This window comes from Stegodyphus dumicola, chromosome 5 (genome assembly GCF_044657685.1).
Source record: "Stegodyphus dumicola isolate Sdum_Otavi_A_Nest chromosome 5, ASM4465768v1".
Lineage (NCBI taxonomy): Eukaryota > Metazoa > Arthropoda > Arachnida > Araneae > Eresidae > Stegodyphus > Stegodyphus dumicola.
This window is the reverse complement of record NC_140772.1, coordinates 137,476,599-137,492,343: the sequence shown is the minus strand read 5'-3', so window position 1 is coordinate 137,492,343 and position 15,745 is coordinate 137,476,599. Positions and strand designations below refer to the sequence as shown.

The 15,745-nt window shown below is 30.4% G+C and overlaps 1 protein-coding gene across 2 annotated transcripts in view; it reads right to left on the bottom strand.

Annotated features, from left to right (window-relative positions):
* Window positions 1-999: 999 nt before the first annotated feature.
* The window catches only part of LOC118179994 (uncharacterized), a 103,401-nt gene continuing 88,655 nt past the window's right edge, over window positions 1,000-15,745 (bottom strand). For both annotated transcript variants that reach the window (XM_035349149.2, XM_035349150.2), the window contains exons 12-15: window positions 14,891-14,912; window positions 9,181-9,318; window positions 7,726-7,778; window positions 1,000-3,194 (exon numbers count right to left, since the gene is read on the bottom strand). In XM_035349149.2, coding sequence (XP_035205040.1) covers window positions 2,724-3,194; window positions 7,726-7,778; window positions 9,181-9,318; window positions 14,891-14,912 — 684 coding nt within the window. In that variant the 3' untranslated portion in view covers window positions 1,000-2,723. The remainder of the gene's footprint in view (window positions 3,195-7,725; window positions 7,779-9,180; window positions 9,319-14,890; window positions 14,913-15,745) is intronic.

Below are 15,745 nucleotides of genomic sequence, written 5' to 3'. Positions count from 1 at the left end.
AAGCCCTAAGCTCAAGCCAGCATAATACTTGCAACAACATAAATTGTTGTGTGCATTCAACCTTGCTAAATTACTAAACAGCACATTGGACTCTCCCTCCCCTTTACATTTTCCCCTAGCATTGGAAATGATTAGGGAAGGGCTCAAGAATTCTACTTATGCTACTGATAACATATTATTTACATTACTTTAAGTGGCTAAGTTCTTGCTTTTCTGACATGATTATAACTTTTTTCATTTTATTTATATTATCATTGCTAGTAAAATTACTGCAGCTTTCAGTGCACTGTTTAATGCAAGGTTTCATCTGAATTCATTAAATTTTTTAAGCTTTTAGTATATACATACATATACATACAAAAATTTACTGCAATTATGCAAATAAAGATAATTAACCTTTATAGAAAATGAAAGCACTTTGCACCAACATAACGGTGCTACATATGAATTAAAAAAGTTCAAAAATAGTTTTTTTCCATTTCAGTGGAAGAAACCAATTTCTTATGTCCCCTCCCCCAACTGTAGGAGAAACCCGACGACCCTGACATTATTATTATATTATCTAGATTTTCATCATTTACAATTTAAAATTGTGAATGAAAATTTAAAAACTATTCCCTTTTAAAATGACTACATGTAGTTTCAAATATTACTGTTTTAATGTGAAGGTTGCCCACAGCAAAGACCCATATTCAACCATCAGGTTCACAGTTGCCTGAAGTCTGCCTTAAGGTGATTAATAAATCTTCACCAGAAAAATCCTGTGAAAATTTGAAAGCCATTTTCTATGAAATGTTGCAATTTTTGGGTCACATTTAGAACCATAATAATAATCCACTCTAAAAAACATATATCTATCCTATTTGCTGTTAAAACACAACAATTGCACTAAATAAATTTGGCTGACAACAACGAATTTAAAGTTATTTTACTTAGCTTTAACTTTCAAATAATTATCTGAAATTTTACCACTCGTACAGAAAAGATCATTACACAAAATTGTCAAGGTATGCAAAATGTTTTATTAACAAGCACAAGTACTCTCTATATATGTACAGTCATATATACACAAATACTAAATGTATGGTACAGAAGTCACACACAAGCAATGAAATTTGGGAAAGGCAAGAAACCTCTACGCAAGCTAGCCGAAAAAGCAATTTTTATTATGCTACTAGATGCGATTACAAGGAGAAGAAACATGCCAAGGGTGTAAAAATAATGGTCCCATACTTAAAGGCTGCAAATACTAAGCACACAACTGGCCTATATTGCACAGCTAAAAAGTAAAATATATACATTTTGATAATAAACAACAAATCATATATAAGGATACATAATCAACAAAGGTTTAACAATCAAATGTGAAGAGCTGCATCTTTTTAATTCCAGATTCAATTGGGCAACTACACGTAACATTGCAAAGTTCACTTTTAATATTGCCTCAGAGTGACTTAGCAACACATTGGAGAGCTCTTTGATTCGAAGGCACAATATACACTAAATACAATAAGAGGGGACCTGCCCACTTGATATATATATTATATATAATATATTTACTGAAACAATAAAAAAACAGAATCAAAGAAAAATGGAAGTGGATAATTATCAAAAGACCATTTGGAAGGAGGAAAAAGGAAATGAGAAAACCAAGAGGAGAGGAAAGCAGCTGCAGAATCTCATTTGAAGAATATATGTTTCAGAAACACTGGCTCTGAAAAGCTCAGTTGTGGTTCTGAGTAATTTTATCTAATAGTCTGATATATTAACATCAAAGAAAGTATTGCTTTGAAATCTGAAGACTTAAAATAACACACTCAGATGAATCTTCATTCAAATACTTTTCAGCTCAGGGTTCCAAGAAGATTTAAAGAGAGTTGTAAAGTTCAAAGGATAAGACAGGAACATAACTTTCAAAATTGTGCATCCGTGAAGAACAATGCATATATAATAAGGCACACATTGAAACTTTTATTACACAAGTTCCAAATAAAAGCCACTTTGGCCTTTGGCACTTTGAATTGAAGGAACATCTAAATTCCAGTCACACTGCTCAAAATTAATATTATTAAATTTGAATTTTCTTTAAATGAAGAAATCAATAGTTCCTTCTACATTTAAAATTTGTGCCTTTTTCATTTTGAGAAAGCTTTTCTCATTTAAAGAGCTACCAAAAATGAAAAATATAGACATGATACAACATTATGTCTTCATTTTTACATATTCATCTCAAAAAAGACATAAAAAATTGCTTTATCTCTAAAAAATAAAAATCTATCTACATGTAAAACACAGATACAGATATATAAACAAAACATTAGCAACGTTCGATTCAATGATTTAATGCAAACTAATTTATTAAAAATTCAAACACTTAATTTTTTTAAAGAAAGAATTTGCAATGAATGTTTTAAACCTATCTCATCGGAATTCATGGAAAACTAATTTTAAATTAATGCAAATACAGCATTTTTTCACGATAACAATGAATAAAAAAAAGTTTTACTACTTAAATTGTGAACTGCTATTATTAAAAAAAAAATTACTTTAACACATACAAAAAATTTTGAACAAGTGTTGGAACTAAGATTTTCCGAATGAAATTAGAATCCATGCATAGTATTACCAACTTGGGTGTGTGAAACCATAACCATACTTTAAAAAACATTATGACTGATGGCAGACGTTAGTAAATAACAAATACCTATAAATTTAAATACAGATTAATTTTCCCAACCATTCACAATTTTAGATTTATCAATGTCCACTGGGGCATTAGCATCAGTTGAGGAAGGTTCAGTTTTAGGTACGTTGTCCATATTCTGTCTCTGGGCCATATTTCCACGATAACGTCCACCATTTCCAGGTCTACGCTGTCCTCGCCCTTTGCTTCGATCATTTCTGTTATCTCTAGAATTATTATTGAAGTTTCTATCATTAGGGTATGAAGGACCATCTCGTTCTTGATGAGGATGATTACGATAATCTCCTGACATATCATAATTATTGTACGAGTTGTTCCTATTGTACGTGAAATTCCTATTATAGGGTCGTTGTTGATAACCTCCTCCTCTGTTGCCCCGGAAAAAGCCTTGGCCTCGATTACTAGGATGCCTTGCGTAGGCGTAACGTGTGTTGGAATAGACACGGGTTCGATTCTCACTAGGCTGATTCCTGAATTGAGGTACAGTGCTCTGTTAAAAAAAGCTTAAATAAGAATTCCAGTACAATACAGAATTATTAAATTTCAATGCATTTATTATTTTTTTATTTAATATTATTAATTTACTTTATTTCTATTTTTCTTCACTGTCACTGACATATGCTTTTCATTTAGGAATAAAAATAATTCTTGCAATGTAAGAATAAGATGTCAAATTAAACTTGAAAATGTACAAGTGCATGGAATTCACCTTTTTGAACATAAATTCTTTACATGAAATTTTAATGCTCATTTATTTTGACCAATAACAAACTGGGAAGATTAAGAGAAGCAGTTCTTCTCAGTGCTTTCAAAATTCCAATGTCTTAGTATTCTTATGCTTAACTACCATTTTCCTTACCAGATGGCACTATGGTTATTTTCACTCTCTTCCACCTGATGCTTGCCATATAAAATAGTCATTCTTCTCACCTCTTGAAAAAAGAAAGAAAGAAAGAAAAAAAATTGCTCCTGAAGAAGAGGGACCTAAGTTCAAATGTCTGTAAAAATCTACGACAACCTAAGGGTGCTTTTGTGCCTAATTTTAAATTTTATATAGAAGAGCTTATCTTCCAGTCAAATAGAATATTAAATACTACTACTTAAATTACATTCGATATCAAGTAATTTCTTGTTCATAAGGAAGAACTATTACTTATGTTAATAAAAGTTACCCAAATTCTCTTCACAATATGCAAATTAATATTAATACATACTTGCATATCTACAGCTATTCTACTTATGGAATTTACTTGGACACAGAATAAAATGTATACCGTTACTTGACAAATGGATAGAGTTTCACATTTTATACTTGTATTAGTATAACAAATTATAAAATGTAAAGATTAAATTTGTCTAAAATCTGAGTCCCTAATCAATCTTTATCATGAAGTAATATAGTGAAATTCATCATAATTCAACTATTAATCAGTTACATTATAACTAATTAAATTGTTTTGTAATTCCATCTAATTACAGACAGCCTATTTAAGCTTGAAATTTCCATGAAGCATAAACCTTGAAGGTCATGCAAATGATTAGCATATAATTTGTCCAGTACAGTTCTTAAAAAATTAATAAAAAGTAAAGCCATTTAAATAACTTTGTTAATTTGACAAAGGGAAAATTGTGCAGATTTATCTTTTGGAAAATCTATGAAAGGGAATGAATGTACCATTTGGTACCTGGCAAAAGAGAGAACAAGCATTACATACATAACTCCACAATGACCATATCTGAATTGTGCATTGTCACAACAGTCTGTCACTTGGAGTAATAGTAATGCATACAAGCAGAGTTATATCTTCGAATTTTCGAAATCTATTGTTTCCTTACGTCCAAGATCTGTATGTGTTTAAATTTTAACAGGAGAATGTCATATAGCATGCACCACTGCTTCTTTGGCCTGTTTATTCTACCAACAGGTCGGCCATCGAATGCATGGTTGATAACTGTTACCCAAATTAGATTACCAGTAGATAGATGAAAAGAATTTTGGCAACATGTATATGCTTTGGAGTATGTCTGCCCATGCTGTTAAGCATGGGCAGACATACTCCAAAGCATATATCCATGTTCTTTCAATGACAAGGTAAGTCACATTTGGTGGCTACATAAAAGACTGCTTTCTTCTTCCATTTGACCGTTATACCTTACATTATTTGTTTGCTAAATATTGTATTGATATATATATATTTTATTGTGTTGTATTTTCAATGGATAGTAGTGTAATTATATTGTTATTGTATTAACTGTAATTATATTAAAATTATAATTTTATCAGTACAACTAACTTATTATGTCTTTAGAAATATAAAATCTGCATGATCAATCAGATATGATCAATGCTTTCGAAATTCACAAAGAAGAAGAGAAATAACCTAAAATCAGTTTTTGGCAAGTGTTGTTGCTGTAAGGAACATTAAACTTTATTCTATCTTCCATGTTCCTTGAATTCTAAGAATATTTGCCAGTCAGCAAAACAGCAGATTTTTATTGTTCAAATTTAAGCAATCCAAATCTTTTATTAATTAATGTGAATAATTACTTTGTTGTTAAAACTATAGTTATATGCAGCCACAACTGCAGTTATAATGTAACAGCAATTACATTTACTTAACAATTACAGTATGACTACTCACAGCGGCATAAGTGAAAGGGGTGACATTTATCATGCAAAACATTTTAGAGGGACTAGTTACATGGATCACTAGAGCGGAGAGAAGAATTATAATTCATTGGATTGTAGCAGAGTTCACAACAATTGTCTGCTTATGAGGATCAAAGCTTTCATAAATGATTACACTCCACAAAAGGCTAATACACTAGGAACTAGTTTATATTCATATTACAAGAGGGACACTGGCTCATGTTCACATCAATGATGCGTGAACATGACATAAACTTTGTTACATATAGAGTAAACTATAGAAAACTAAAGCAGTCAATCCCTACTCAGTCATTGCTGTGGTTAAGAAACACAAGATTCTGAAATTGACATGAAAAAGTTAAATTGGAGAGAATATTAAAGAAATGATATTTTAACAATATTATATTCTAGCTCTGCCTTCTTTAGTCCACTGACACTTCTAAATGAAAAATGTATGTCAATTAAATTATGATCACGACATAAAAAAGGAAGAATTCCTTACACAGAGAGGCATACTTGAGCATTTTATTTCCGTTATTGCTTTATTTAATTAATCTATTTAATTATCTTGCTACAATTTTTTCAGTTTATGCCGAGAATAATTCACATAGCGAACTTCTTAATATATAGCAACAAATTTTCCTTTCCCTTCCATTATGCCGGAACAGAAAAAAAAGGCACCTTGTTCCTACCTTTTTACATTGTGCATAAGCGGAAAAAAGTCACATCGTTACTACTTTCAAATAATTTTACTAAAGTGTTTAAAACACATTTGATGTTTTACCGCTTTCAACAAATGTGGCAAATTGCAAAATGCACCGATGTATAAATTTACATATATCTTCAGAAATTTTGAATAAAAAACTGTAATTTTTTACACATATGCTTAGAAATACATCTACTTTAAGATGATGGTAAAAATTTTATACATTATATTTAAAAAAAAAAAAAAAAAAAAATTTAAATTTGTAAAAATCATTTAAAAATACAAATTAAAAAAATAAATCATAAAAAATGGGTGAATTTTACTTGGAATGAACCTAAATTTCAAAATGGGAGAGGAAGAATTAAATAAGTTTAATAAATATATACTAAATTCAATAACATTGAGGAGCTAAAATTTTGAGAGCTAATTTTTAAAAAACTACCGGTGCAATTTTTACGAAACTTGGTAGTTTGGCGTAATTTGAGTCTATAAGGTATTTCTCCCACTTCTCTAGCATGCCTTCGTGGTGTAGTGGTCAGCACACTGAGCCGGTATTTCAGAGGTCCGTGGTTTGATTCCAGGAGAAGGCGGTTGCATATTTTTCACCTTTCCCGCTTCCAATTAACCTAATGACTCTACAAGTGGCACCTGAACTAAAAGGGTTGTGGAGAATGATTCTCTGCATCCAGGATTTCGTGACTAGGTCCCCTAAAACCCTAGTCACCCTTTAAAAAAAAGGTTTCAGAGACCACACACACACACACACACACACACACACACACAAAAAAAAAAAAAAAAAAAACACTCTCATATTGAGGGGATTATAAATGAATGCTCCACTTTGATTTTTTACCAAGAGACCAAACGGTTAGCTCAAACATCTATGTTCACCAACTAACCAAACCGAGCAATGCATTTCAAGAAAAGCGGTCAGAATTGGCAAATCATAATGGTGTTGTTTTATAACATTATAATGCAAAGCCTCATGCATTTTTGTTCACTTGTTAAAAAATATTGGAGCTAAGTTGGACATGACGTTACACAGGTTTCCATTTATTTTGTTCTATGCAGCTCCTTAAATGGCAAAATTTTCAATGTGCTGATGATGTAAAATCTCATTTCATTCAGTTTTTTGCTTACAAAAATCGGAAGTTTTATACAGGTGGAATTAGGACACTGCCTGAAAGATGGCAAAAAATCGACAAAAATGGACAATACCTAATTTCATAAAATGTTTTTTCAAATAAAAATTTTGGATTTTTCCTTTTTATTTAAACTTTGGAATCACTTAGTTCACATTCCAATTAAAAATTATGGTGTTATATGCAATATATTATTAACTATGTAAATTAATTTAAATTGAAATTACTAATGCATTATGGCGGCAATGAGCAAAACAAATTAATAATCCAATTACAATGAAACAATTACATAATCTACTGCAATTTTAATATGTTGAACTATGCATAACAGTTATGTTGCTAACATTGAAGAATCCAATGTACATAAATGAAGTATCATTAAAAATTTCAAATTGCATTTTTTGATTGCTCTCTGCAATATCACAATATATAAAATATTTATTCATTGTTTTAAGAGGGGATAATTTTATCAATACAATATAAATATAATACAATGAGGCAGTGATTTATTAAAAGAACTTACTTTTTCTGCTGTGGGAGTTTCATCTTCAACAGTGTCAGATATATTGGCAACATCTAATTAGAAAGAGAATTACTCATTAATAATTAAAAAATATGGAACTCTTATTTATTTGCACATTGTCTAAAATATAAAAATTAAAAAACAGATCTCTGATATTCAAAGATTTGAAAATATGGAAGAGTGCTATAAAATGATTAGAATGGTGGAATCAATTTCCCACTGTGCTGAGTTCAGAACAGAGCCAATAATTTTATCATCGGTCATCTGATCGCCAGTGTTGGCTCATCTGGACACATCATCCATTCAATGATTTCTTCTTCTTTCAAAGCCTCTGCTTTTCTACTTTGTCGAATACAGAAGCAGTTTCATCGTACTTTCATCGTTCTCAGTTTCACTTAACAGAGAAGATGGCCATATATTACACAAGCCATTTATTAGTGTTGTTTGGGAAACAGAATTCCATGATTCGACTAACAAATGGATGTAGTCTGATTTTTTTTTTTTTTTAATATATATATATATAATTACAAACTGAAATAGAAAACTGAATTTCTTTTGAAAGAATTTTTTTTAGAATTTCACAGAACTCCGATTTATAGTGGCAATTAATAATGCGTATTATGCCTTGGTCTACCGATTTGGTAAGTATTTCTCCTTTCTTTGGTATTTCGTTCTTCACGTTGCGATTTCCTGAGCCTATAAAATGCCTCTTCCCCCCACAAAAAGTGATTTGAGCTCCTGATTGCTGGAACACAGGGGGGAATTACTTAAAGGTGCTGTTTTTATCCAAGTTGACATACTTCTGTGCAAGCTATGCAATATCACATATATCAGGGTTGCCATTCTAACAGGAGAATGAAATTCCATATTTTACCAGGTGTGTTTTAAGAAAATTCCAGTCTATCCATGTAGTGCACGTTGGCAGGGCTAAGAGGTAAATTAATTATGGTACCACTTAAAAATGCAAAAATTTGCAAATTAAACATGACTTATCCTTTCTAAAAGACAATCCAATTGGAGCTGCGAAAATTAGCTCTACGCCAGCTGCCCCAACGACGTTGATGCAATAGATAATTTCGTCAAGAAAGTAATTGCTTCCAATGTTGGTGTAAAAATTGCCTTTTTGGGGGATTGCCATATGAAATTTCCTGACTTTTTCAGATTTTGACTAAAGTATTTAAATTCTCTGACTTTTTTAGTCAATTTTCGAATTCCCTGACTTTTCCCAGGTTTTCAGGTAGCATGGCAACCTTGATATATGTATATTTTACAGCAGATTACATTTACATTTCTTTTAACATATTAAAAATGTAGCCATTTTGCATTGCAAACAAGAATGGAAGTCAGAATAAATTAGCGATCTTTCAGTAATTTCTTTCATGAATTTGTTGATTTATTACATGTGAATCAAGACTGAATTTACAGATTGTCTTGGCAGATATTAAATGTACTTACCATTTTTGTCAACTAGTGAACTGATTTCTTCATTTACAATAGACGAAGAAGGACTAGGTTCAGGATTATTGTGAGATGCATCACTATTGCCAAGAGCAGAATGCGAACGCTGACTATAGACATTCTTTACAGGATGAACTATGATTAAATAAAGGGGAAGGATTTAAAAAACAACTGACACTTAATAAATACTTTTTAGCCTTATACAATAACATTTCTCTTTGCAAATATCTTATGAGCAAGAATACAATCATATGAAAGAGAAACACAATACAAAAATGATTTTCTAGAAAATTCAGGAATATGATTTTTTGCATATTCAAATGCCTCTTACAATGATTAACAGTAATTCAATTTACTCGTCATCTAAAAAATTCAATTGTTTTATTTTTGGATAAATATTTAAGAAATTTGAAAACAGAAGACACAATATAATTAAAATGTAGCATAAATAATATAACATAATCCAAGAAACAAAATATGACACTCAATCTAGTCAGTCTCTATAATGTTAGTAAAAATTTTCAGTTCTTCAAATTAATAGTAACTACTTCATCACAATTTACTGTTATACCTTTAGTGAAATATCAATTTTTAGCTTAAGCAATCAACAAAAATTTTGAAAATCTGTATCAAATGTAGACTCAGCCAACTATAAAATTATTGATGAGACGAGTGCACTCAGAGAATAATCAAATCACGATGAAGCTACCTATTCTTCTTCTATAAACTTTATCCCTTATGATGCATGATGTGTTACACCATGCAAATTCACAATGAGTAGCATACTACCTATTGCAAGGGAGAAACGTATCAATGACTTTTACCTTGTTCCAAACCATACACAATATTATTTGACATCAGTACTTTGAACTGTAGTAACCTCAAATTGCATTTCAGTTACCGCAATGGAAAACTAGCTATTAATACTCACTGCTAGTTATTTATCTTTTTTTATAAGTCCAGATACTGTTTAGTTAAGAAGAAAACTCATCAGAGGCAGAGGTCTTGATGCCACTTGGTCAGAGGTCTTGCACTAATGCCACTAGGCACAAATTCTGCTGTTTGGCAGATCTCAAATCTTAAAATTCACCTCCATCTATACATAAACGGAGCACAATTCATTTTAAATTTTTAGCATTAGTCACTAAATATCAGTTTTTAGTCACTATGACACACATCACTTCCATATTCCTCTTTATGTCAGATCGTCGCTGGTTGCTCTGTTCTGGTAACTTATAGCACTTCCTTACTTTGCACTCCTAGGAATTGTTAGATCAAAATTTCTGCCCGCTATATATATATATATATATATACACACACACACACACACAGTAAGACCCCGCTTAACGCTCTTTTATTTGAATTGTGGGATTCCCCGAAATTGCATGCAGCGATATACGAACGTAATTTTATCATTTCAAACATTTGTTGACATTATTGTAAGTATAAATTTATATAACGATTGATATAGTGACAAATATTATGATTTTTAAGTTTTATCATGGGTGATAGTAAAAAACACAAAAATAAAGCAACAAGAAAAAGCATTTCACTAGAAACTAAAATGCAAGTGATTAGAAGATTAGATACTGGTGAACGTCAATCTCAAATTGGTGCTGCATTGAATTCGGAAACTTCAACAATAAGGACTATTCTTAAGCAAGAAGAATTTTTAATTACATTCAGGTTGAGGCAAGTGAAACTTTCGTTGCAAGTGGAGGATGGTTTAATAGATTTAAACATCGAAATAATCTTCATAACATATGGATTACAGGAGAAACAGTAAGTGGTATACAGAAGCAGCGGCTGAATTTTCAGCCACATTGAAAACAATAATTGAATGAGGAAACTATCCTCCAGAATTGGTTTTTAATGTTGATGAAACAGGCCTATTTTGGAAAAGAATACCAAAACAAACATTTCTATCCCATGAAGAAAAACATGCATCAGGATTTAAAGCTGCTAAAGATCGCTTTACACTTCTACTGGATAGTAATGCAAGCGGAGATTTCAAATTACAACCACTACTTGTGTACCATTCCAAAAACCCAAGAGCGATGAAAGGAATATCCAAATCAACTTTACCTGTAATTTGGGAGTCTAATAAAAAATCATGGATAACTATGAAAAATTTCCAGAATTGGTTCACTGAATATTTTTGCTCGTCTGTTAAACACTATTGTGAAATTAAAAAACTTGAATCAAGAGCACTACTTTTAATCGATAAGGCTCCAAGCCATCCAACGAATTTATCTGACTTAATAACATGCATTCCAGTCGAAGTGGTTTTCTTGCTACTTAACACAATTGCCTTAACCAATGGATCAAGGCGTTATATCAAACTTTAAGGCTTATTACTTGCGACAAACACGGAGAAAAGAAACAATCAATAAGAGTTTTGGGAAAACTAACAATCATTAATGCTGTACAAAACATAAACCTTTCTTGGAATGAGGTAACAGAAAAATGTTTGAAAGGAGTGTGGAAGAACATTTGGTCAGATCTAAGCAAGGGCGATGACACTGGAGACTCTGTCGGTACGAATGAAATAGTGCAAGTAGCGAAACAAACCGGTTTAGATAAGCAAGTCTTTCTAATGATGAGCTCAAGGTATTAGTGGACCAAGAAGAACACAAAAATGTAGAAAGTAGTGATTCTGAAAAAGAGCAAAAAGAACTTTCAGCAGAGTTTCTAAAAAGCAGTTTGGCCACTATAATAGAAATTATGGACCAATTTATTGAAAATGACGCAAATTTTGACAGGAGTTCAAAGGCAAGATGGAGTGTTACGGATGCCTTATCCACTTACCAACAACTTCTTACAGAGAGCAAAAGGAAAACGCAAGTTATTAGATACCTTCTTGCTAGAAAGGCACAAAATTGGAAATACAGAACAGACTGAATGATCTGAAATGTAAACATACTGATTACGAATGTTATTTATTTTTATATGTATATTTGTTTATTATGTTTCTATATTTGTAAGAAATAAATTTTTGTTTAAAACATTTAATAAATTTAATGGTAAAATACCTGACCAATTTTCTATCCATCTTCCCCTAACCCCATTACTTACATGATGAGATAACCTCATTTAACGCTGTTTTATATTACACTCTGCTTTGATGGAATGCATACCCCACATTAAGCAGGGTCTTACTGTACTTGTAATGTCTTTGAGGCATATGGACCTTAAAATCCATCACGTGAAAAGTCTTCTTGAGAGGTTTGTTATAAGAAAAGAAGGTTACAAGATGTTTACACCTTGAAAAAATTGTGATGCAATAACGAAGCTCTCCTCTCTGTAATGCTATAGCACGAATTGCAGCAAACGTTATTTATATAAACTTATATTGTTCTATAATAGATATGTAAGATTAAATTCTACTTGTTTTTTAAATAATCTTACAAGACTGATGGATAACTTTATCATCATGTCTTAATCTTGGAAACTAAAACACTCAACTGTTAACAACACACATGTAAACACAATCAAATATGTGTTATTTTAACTTGAAGTTTATAAATAAAGGAAAAAACAAACTAAAATCCTGCTACTTGCAGCCTCACTAATACAGTAGTAGTTCAATATTTAAAAACAGAATCAACATGTGCAAGGCTGAAGTTACTAGAGTTCTCTTTTAATTTATGACTCTGTCACTATTTAAAATCACTTTATTTTTTGGTAGAGTAGATGAAACAGTAGAAGTACTAGACAGATTCATTTTAAGAAATACCATGTTAATTCATATAAATCTTATAAATGAGACAAGCTGATGACACGAAAATTTCTATGTGTAATATCTAGTTGCACTAAATTCTAACAGGTTTAAAAGGTGAGAAGAAAAATTGTTGCATAGTTTTTATCAGACCTTATATATTTTTTAAATGCAAATTTAGTACCTTTTATATGTAAATGATTTAAAATTTCTATGAAAACATTATGCATATATTACATATATTCAGGAGATTTGCAGGAGATTTTTGATAGATTTGCAGCAAAAAAGAAGGAGCAGACAGACTACAGTCGAGCTAAGGCAAAGCATAGAAAGCAAGTGCATAATGTTCAGGACGAAATCTTAAGTCAAACTGAGTTAGTTTTGGTTCTCAAAGCATTTTGATTGGATGGTTAATATTGCTGTAAAATTATTTTACATCACTAGAATTACGTAAAAGTCATATGACAGATTTTTCTCAAAATGACGCCTCCAAATAGGTGTTGCTATTTTTAGAATAGAGAAGGGAAATTAATTTATGCTGATAATTTAATCTTTTACATATTCTTTATTTTTCTTACATATTCCCCCCTTCAAGAAGAAAAAGGTGTAGTGACAGAGAAGCCTTTTTAAAGAAAAGCATTAAAGCACTAGCAAATAAAAATAATAATAAAAAACATAAATCATAAAATCGTTATCCTGTAAAAGTATAATTTATAAACATCAATTTTCTAAAATAAATTTTAAATTTTAGAGTCCTATTGAATTTTTCAACATTTCAGTACAAAAGTCTTTTTGTTTGAGAGTTCACATAATCATAATTCTTCAGGGAATGTTCTTGTTATCACAGAGTATCACAAAATAAAACTTTTACATAATCATTACTTAAATGTAACACACATAAATGTTTATGATACTAATTTCCATACTGATAAATTATATTTTAACACCATAAATGTAATAGGAATAACAGTTTCAGAAATTATGGTTTCACCGTTATTATCTTTCATTTACAATGCCCGATTTTACCAAACTGGAAGGCCTCGCAATACTTCTAAACAAACATCCATCAATACGGCTGTCCTCTTGAGCTAACCAGTGTGTTCTCTGCACTGGTGGCTCAGGATGTCTAGGCAGTTACTTGAAAAGGCCTCCATTCCTTACTCCTTACATAAGGTAACTGGCCTTTGAGAACTGCACTAATACATTCCACAATAAAATATATATATATATATATATATATATATATATAATATTAAAAAAATTACACGCTCATAAAATGAGAGCCTCCAACATAATCTTACATGAAGAGAGTAAAAGGAACAACTGTACGAAGGTAATTACAGGCCTTTGATTAGGAACCAGTACTCAACTTACTCTATACGTAACACACAATCACCCATAAATTTTAACATGCACTTACCATAATTTCATATTACTTATCTATACTAATTTCACTTATTTTTTACATCTACTTCTTTTTAGAATAATTATAAAATTCGTATTCAAAATTTTAAACAAAATTTCAAAAATATAAAAACTTATCTTAATAGCCTTCCCTAAAAATAATTAAACATCTAAGAATTCTTTACTTACTTTACTAAATTATTAGAATTCAAATTTCTAATATCATTAAATTGTATTTTTTCATATCATAGTATTACATTTTTAATGTTCAATTTATTAAGAAAAAATATCAGTACTGATAATTTAATCATTTACATATTCTTTATTTTTCTTCCATATACATATATTTTAGGATAATAAAATATAGAAAATAGCATTCCCTCTAACATGAATTAAATTATTATTTTTAAATGCTCTCCAAGAAAGCCTCCTTTCATTTAAGAAGTTTAATATTTGATCAGTTTTGCAAAATAATTTAAAGATATATTTTCTTGCATTTGATGCAGTATTACATAAACAAGGCTCAAAAAGTCAAATTATAAATATATTAAATAGAAAAAAAAAAAAAAAAAAAAAAGTACTTACCTTCACCAAAGTTTTCTATACTCTGAAAATTAGAAAATAGATATTTTAATACCAGTACTCAATAACTAGAGATATATTCATCTATAGTAAAAGTTAATGCAAGTTAGAGATGAACAGCTTCAGAGCACTAGCTACAATCAAATATAGAGTAAGCTTAAAAAGTAAAGTTACTTTCAAAAGCAAAAGCTGATGTAGTTGTTTTTATCTTTTAAAGAAACAAAAAACCCCTTGCATTTCATGAAAAGAATAAAATAAACCTGAATAATTTCTGAATGTCATCTGTAACACAACAGTTTTAATGCACTAAATATTTTGATTTTAACTGAATGACAGATTTCTGCTTCCTTGCCTCTAAACACTTAAGAATTTAAAAAAAAAAAAAAAAAAAAATTCATTTCTGAACTATAGTTAATTTTATCAGTTTCAAAGAATTAAATTAAATCAAATACCAATTTACATAGTTTTGATATTACGTGAGAAATGCTCATTAATAAATAATGAAAAATTTTAGAAAATAGATTACTTTTTTCTTTCAAACAACTCCTTAAAAAAGTAAATAAAGAGAGAGAGAGAGAGAGGAAGATTAGATTTTACCAATTATACTTCTTGCAAGATTAGCTGCAAAAAATCAACTTTCCCTCACTGTAATATTATCTGGCATAGTGTCAATTAAATCAGCTCATGAAGCTGTTCTACATTAGCATTCATTTACAAGGTTCGTACACATTTCTGCACACAGAAATTAAGTACTTTTAATGAAAAAAAATTCAGGACTTATCAGCAAATAAAAGCTGAATATAATTCAGTTAAAGTCAATCAACTTATGCCTGAAATTCACTTTTGTAATAACACTCT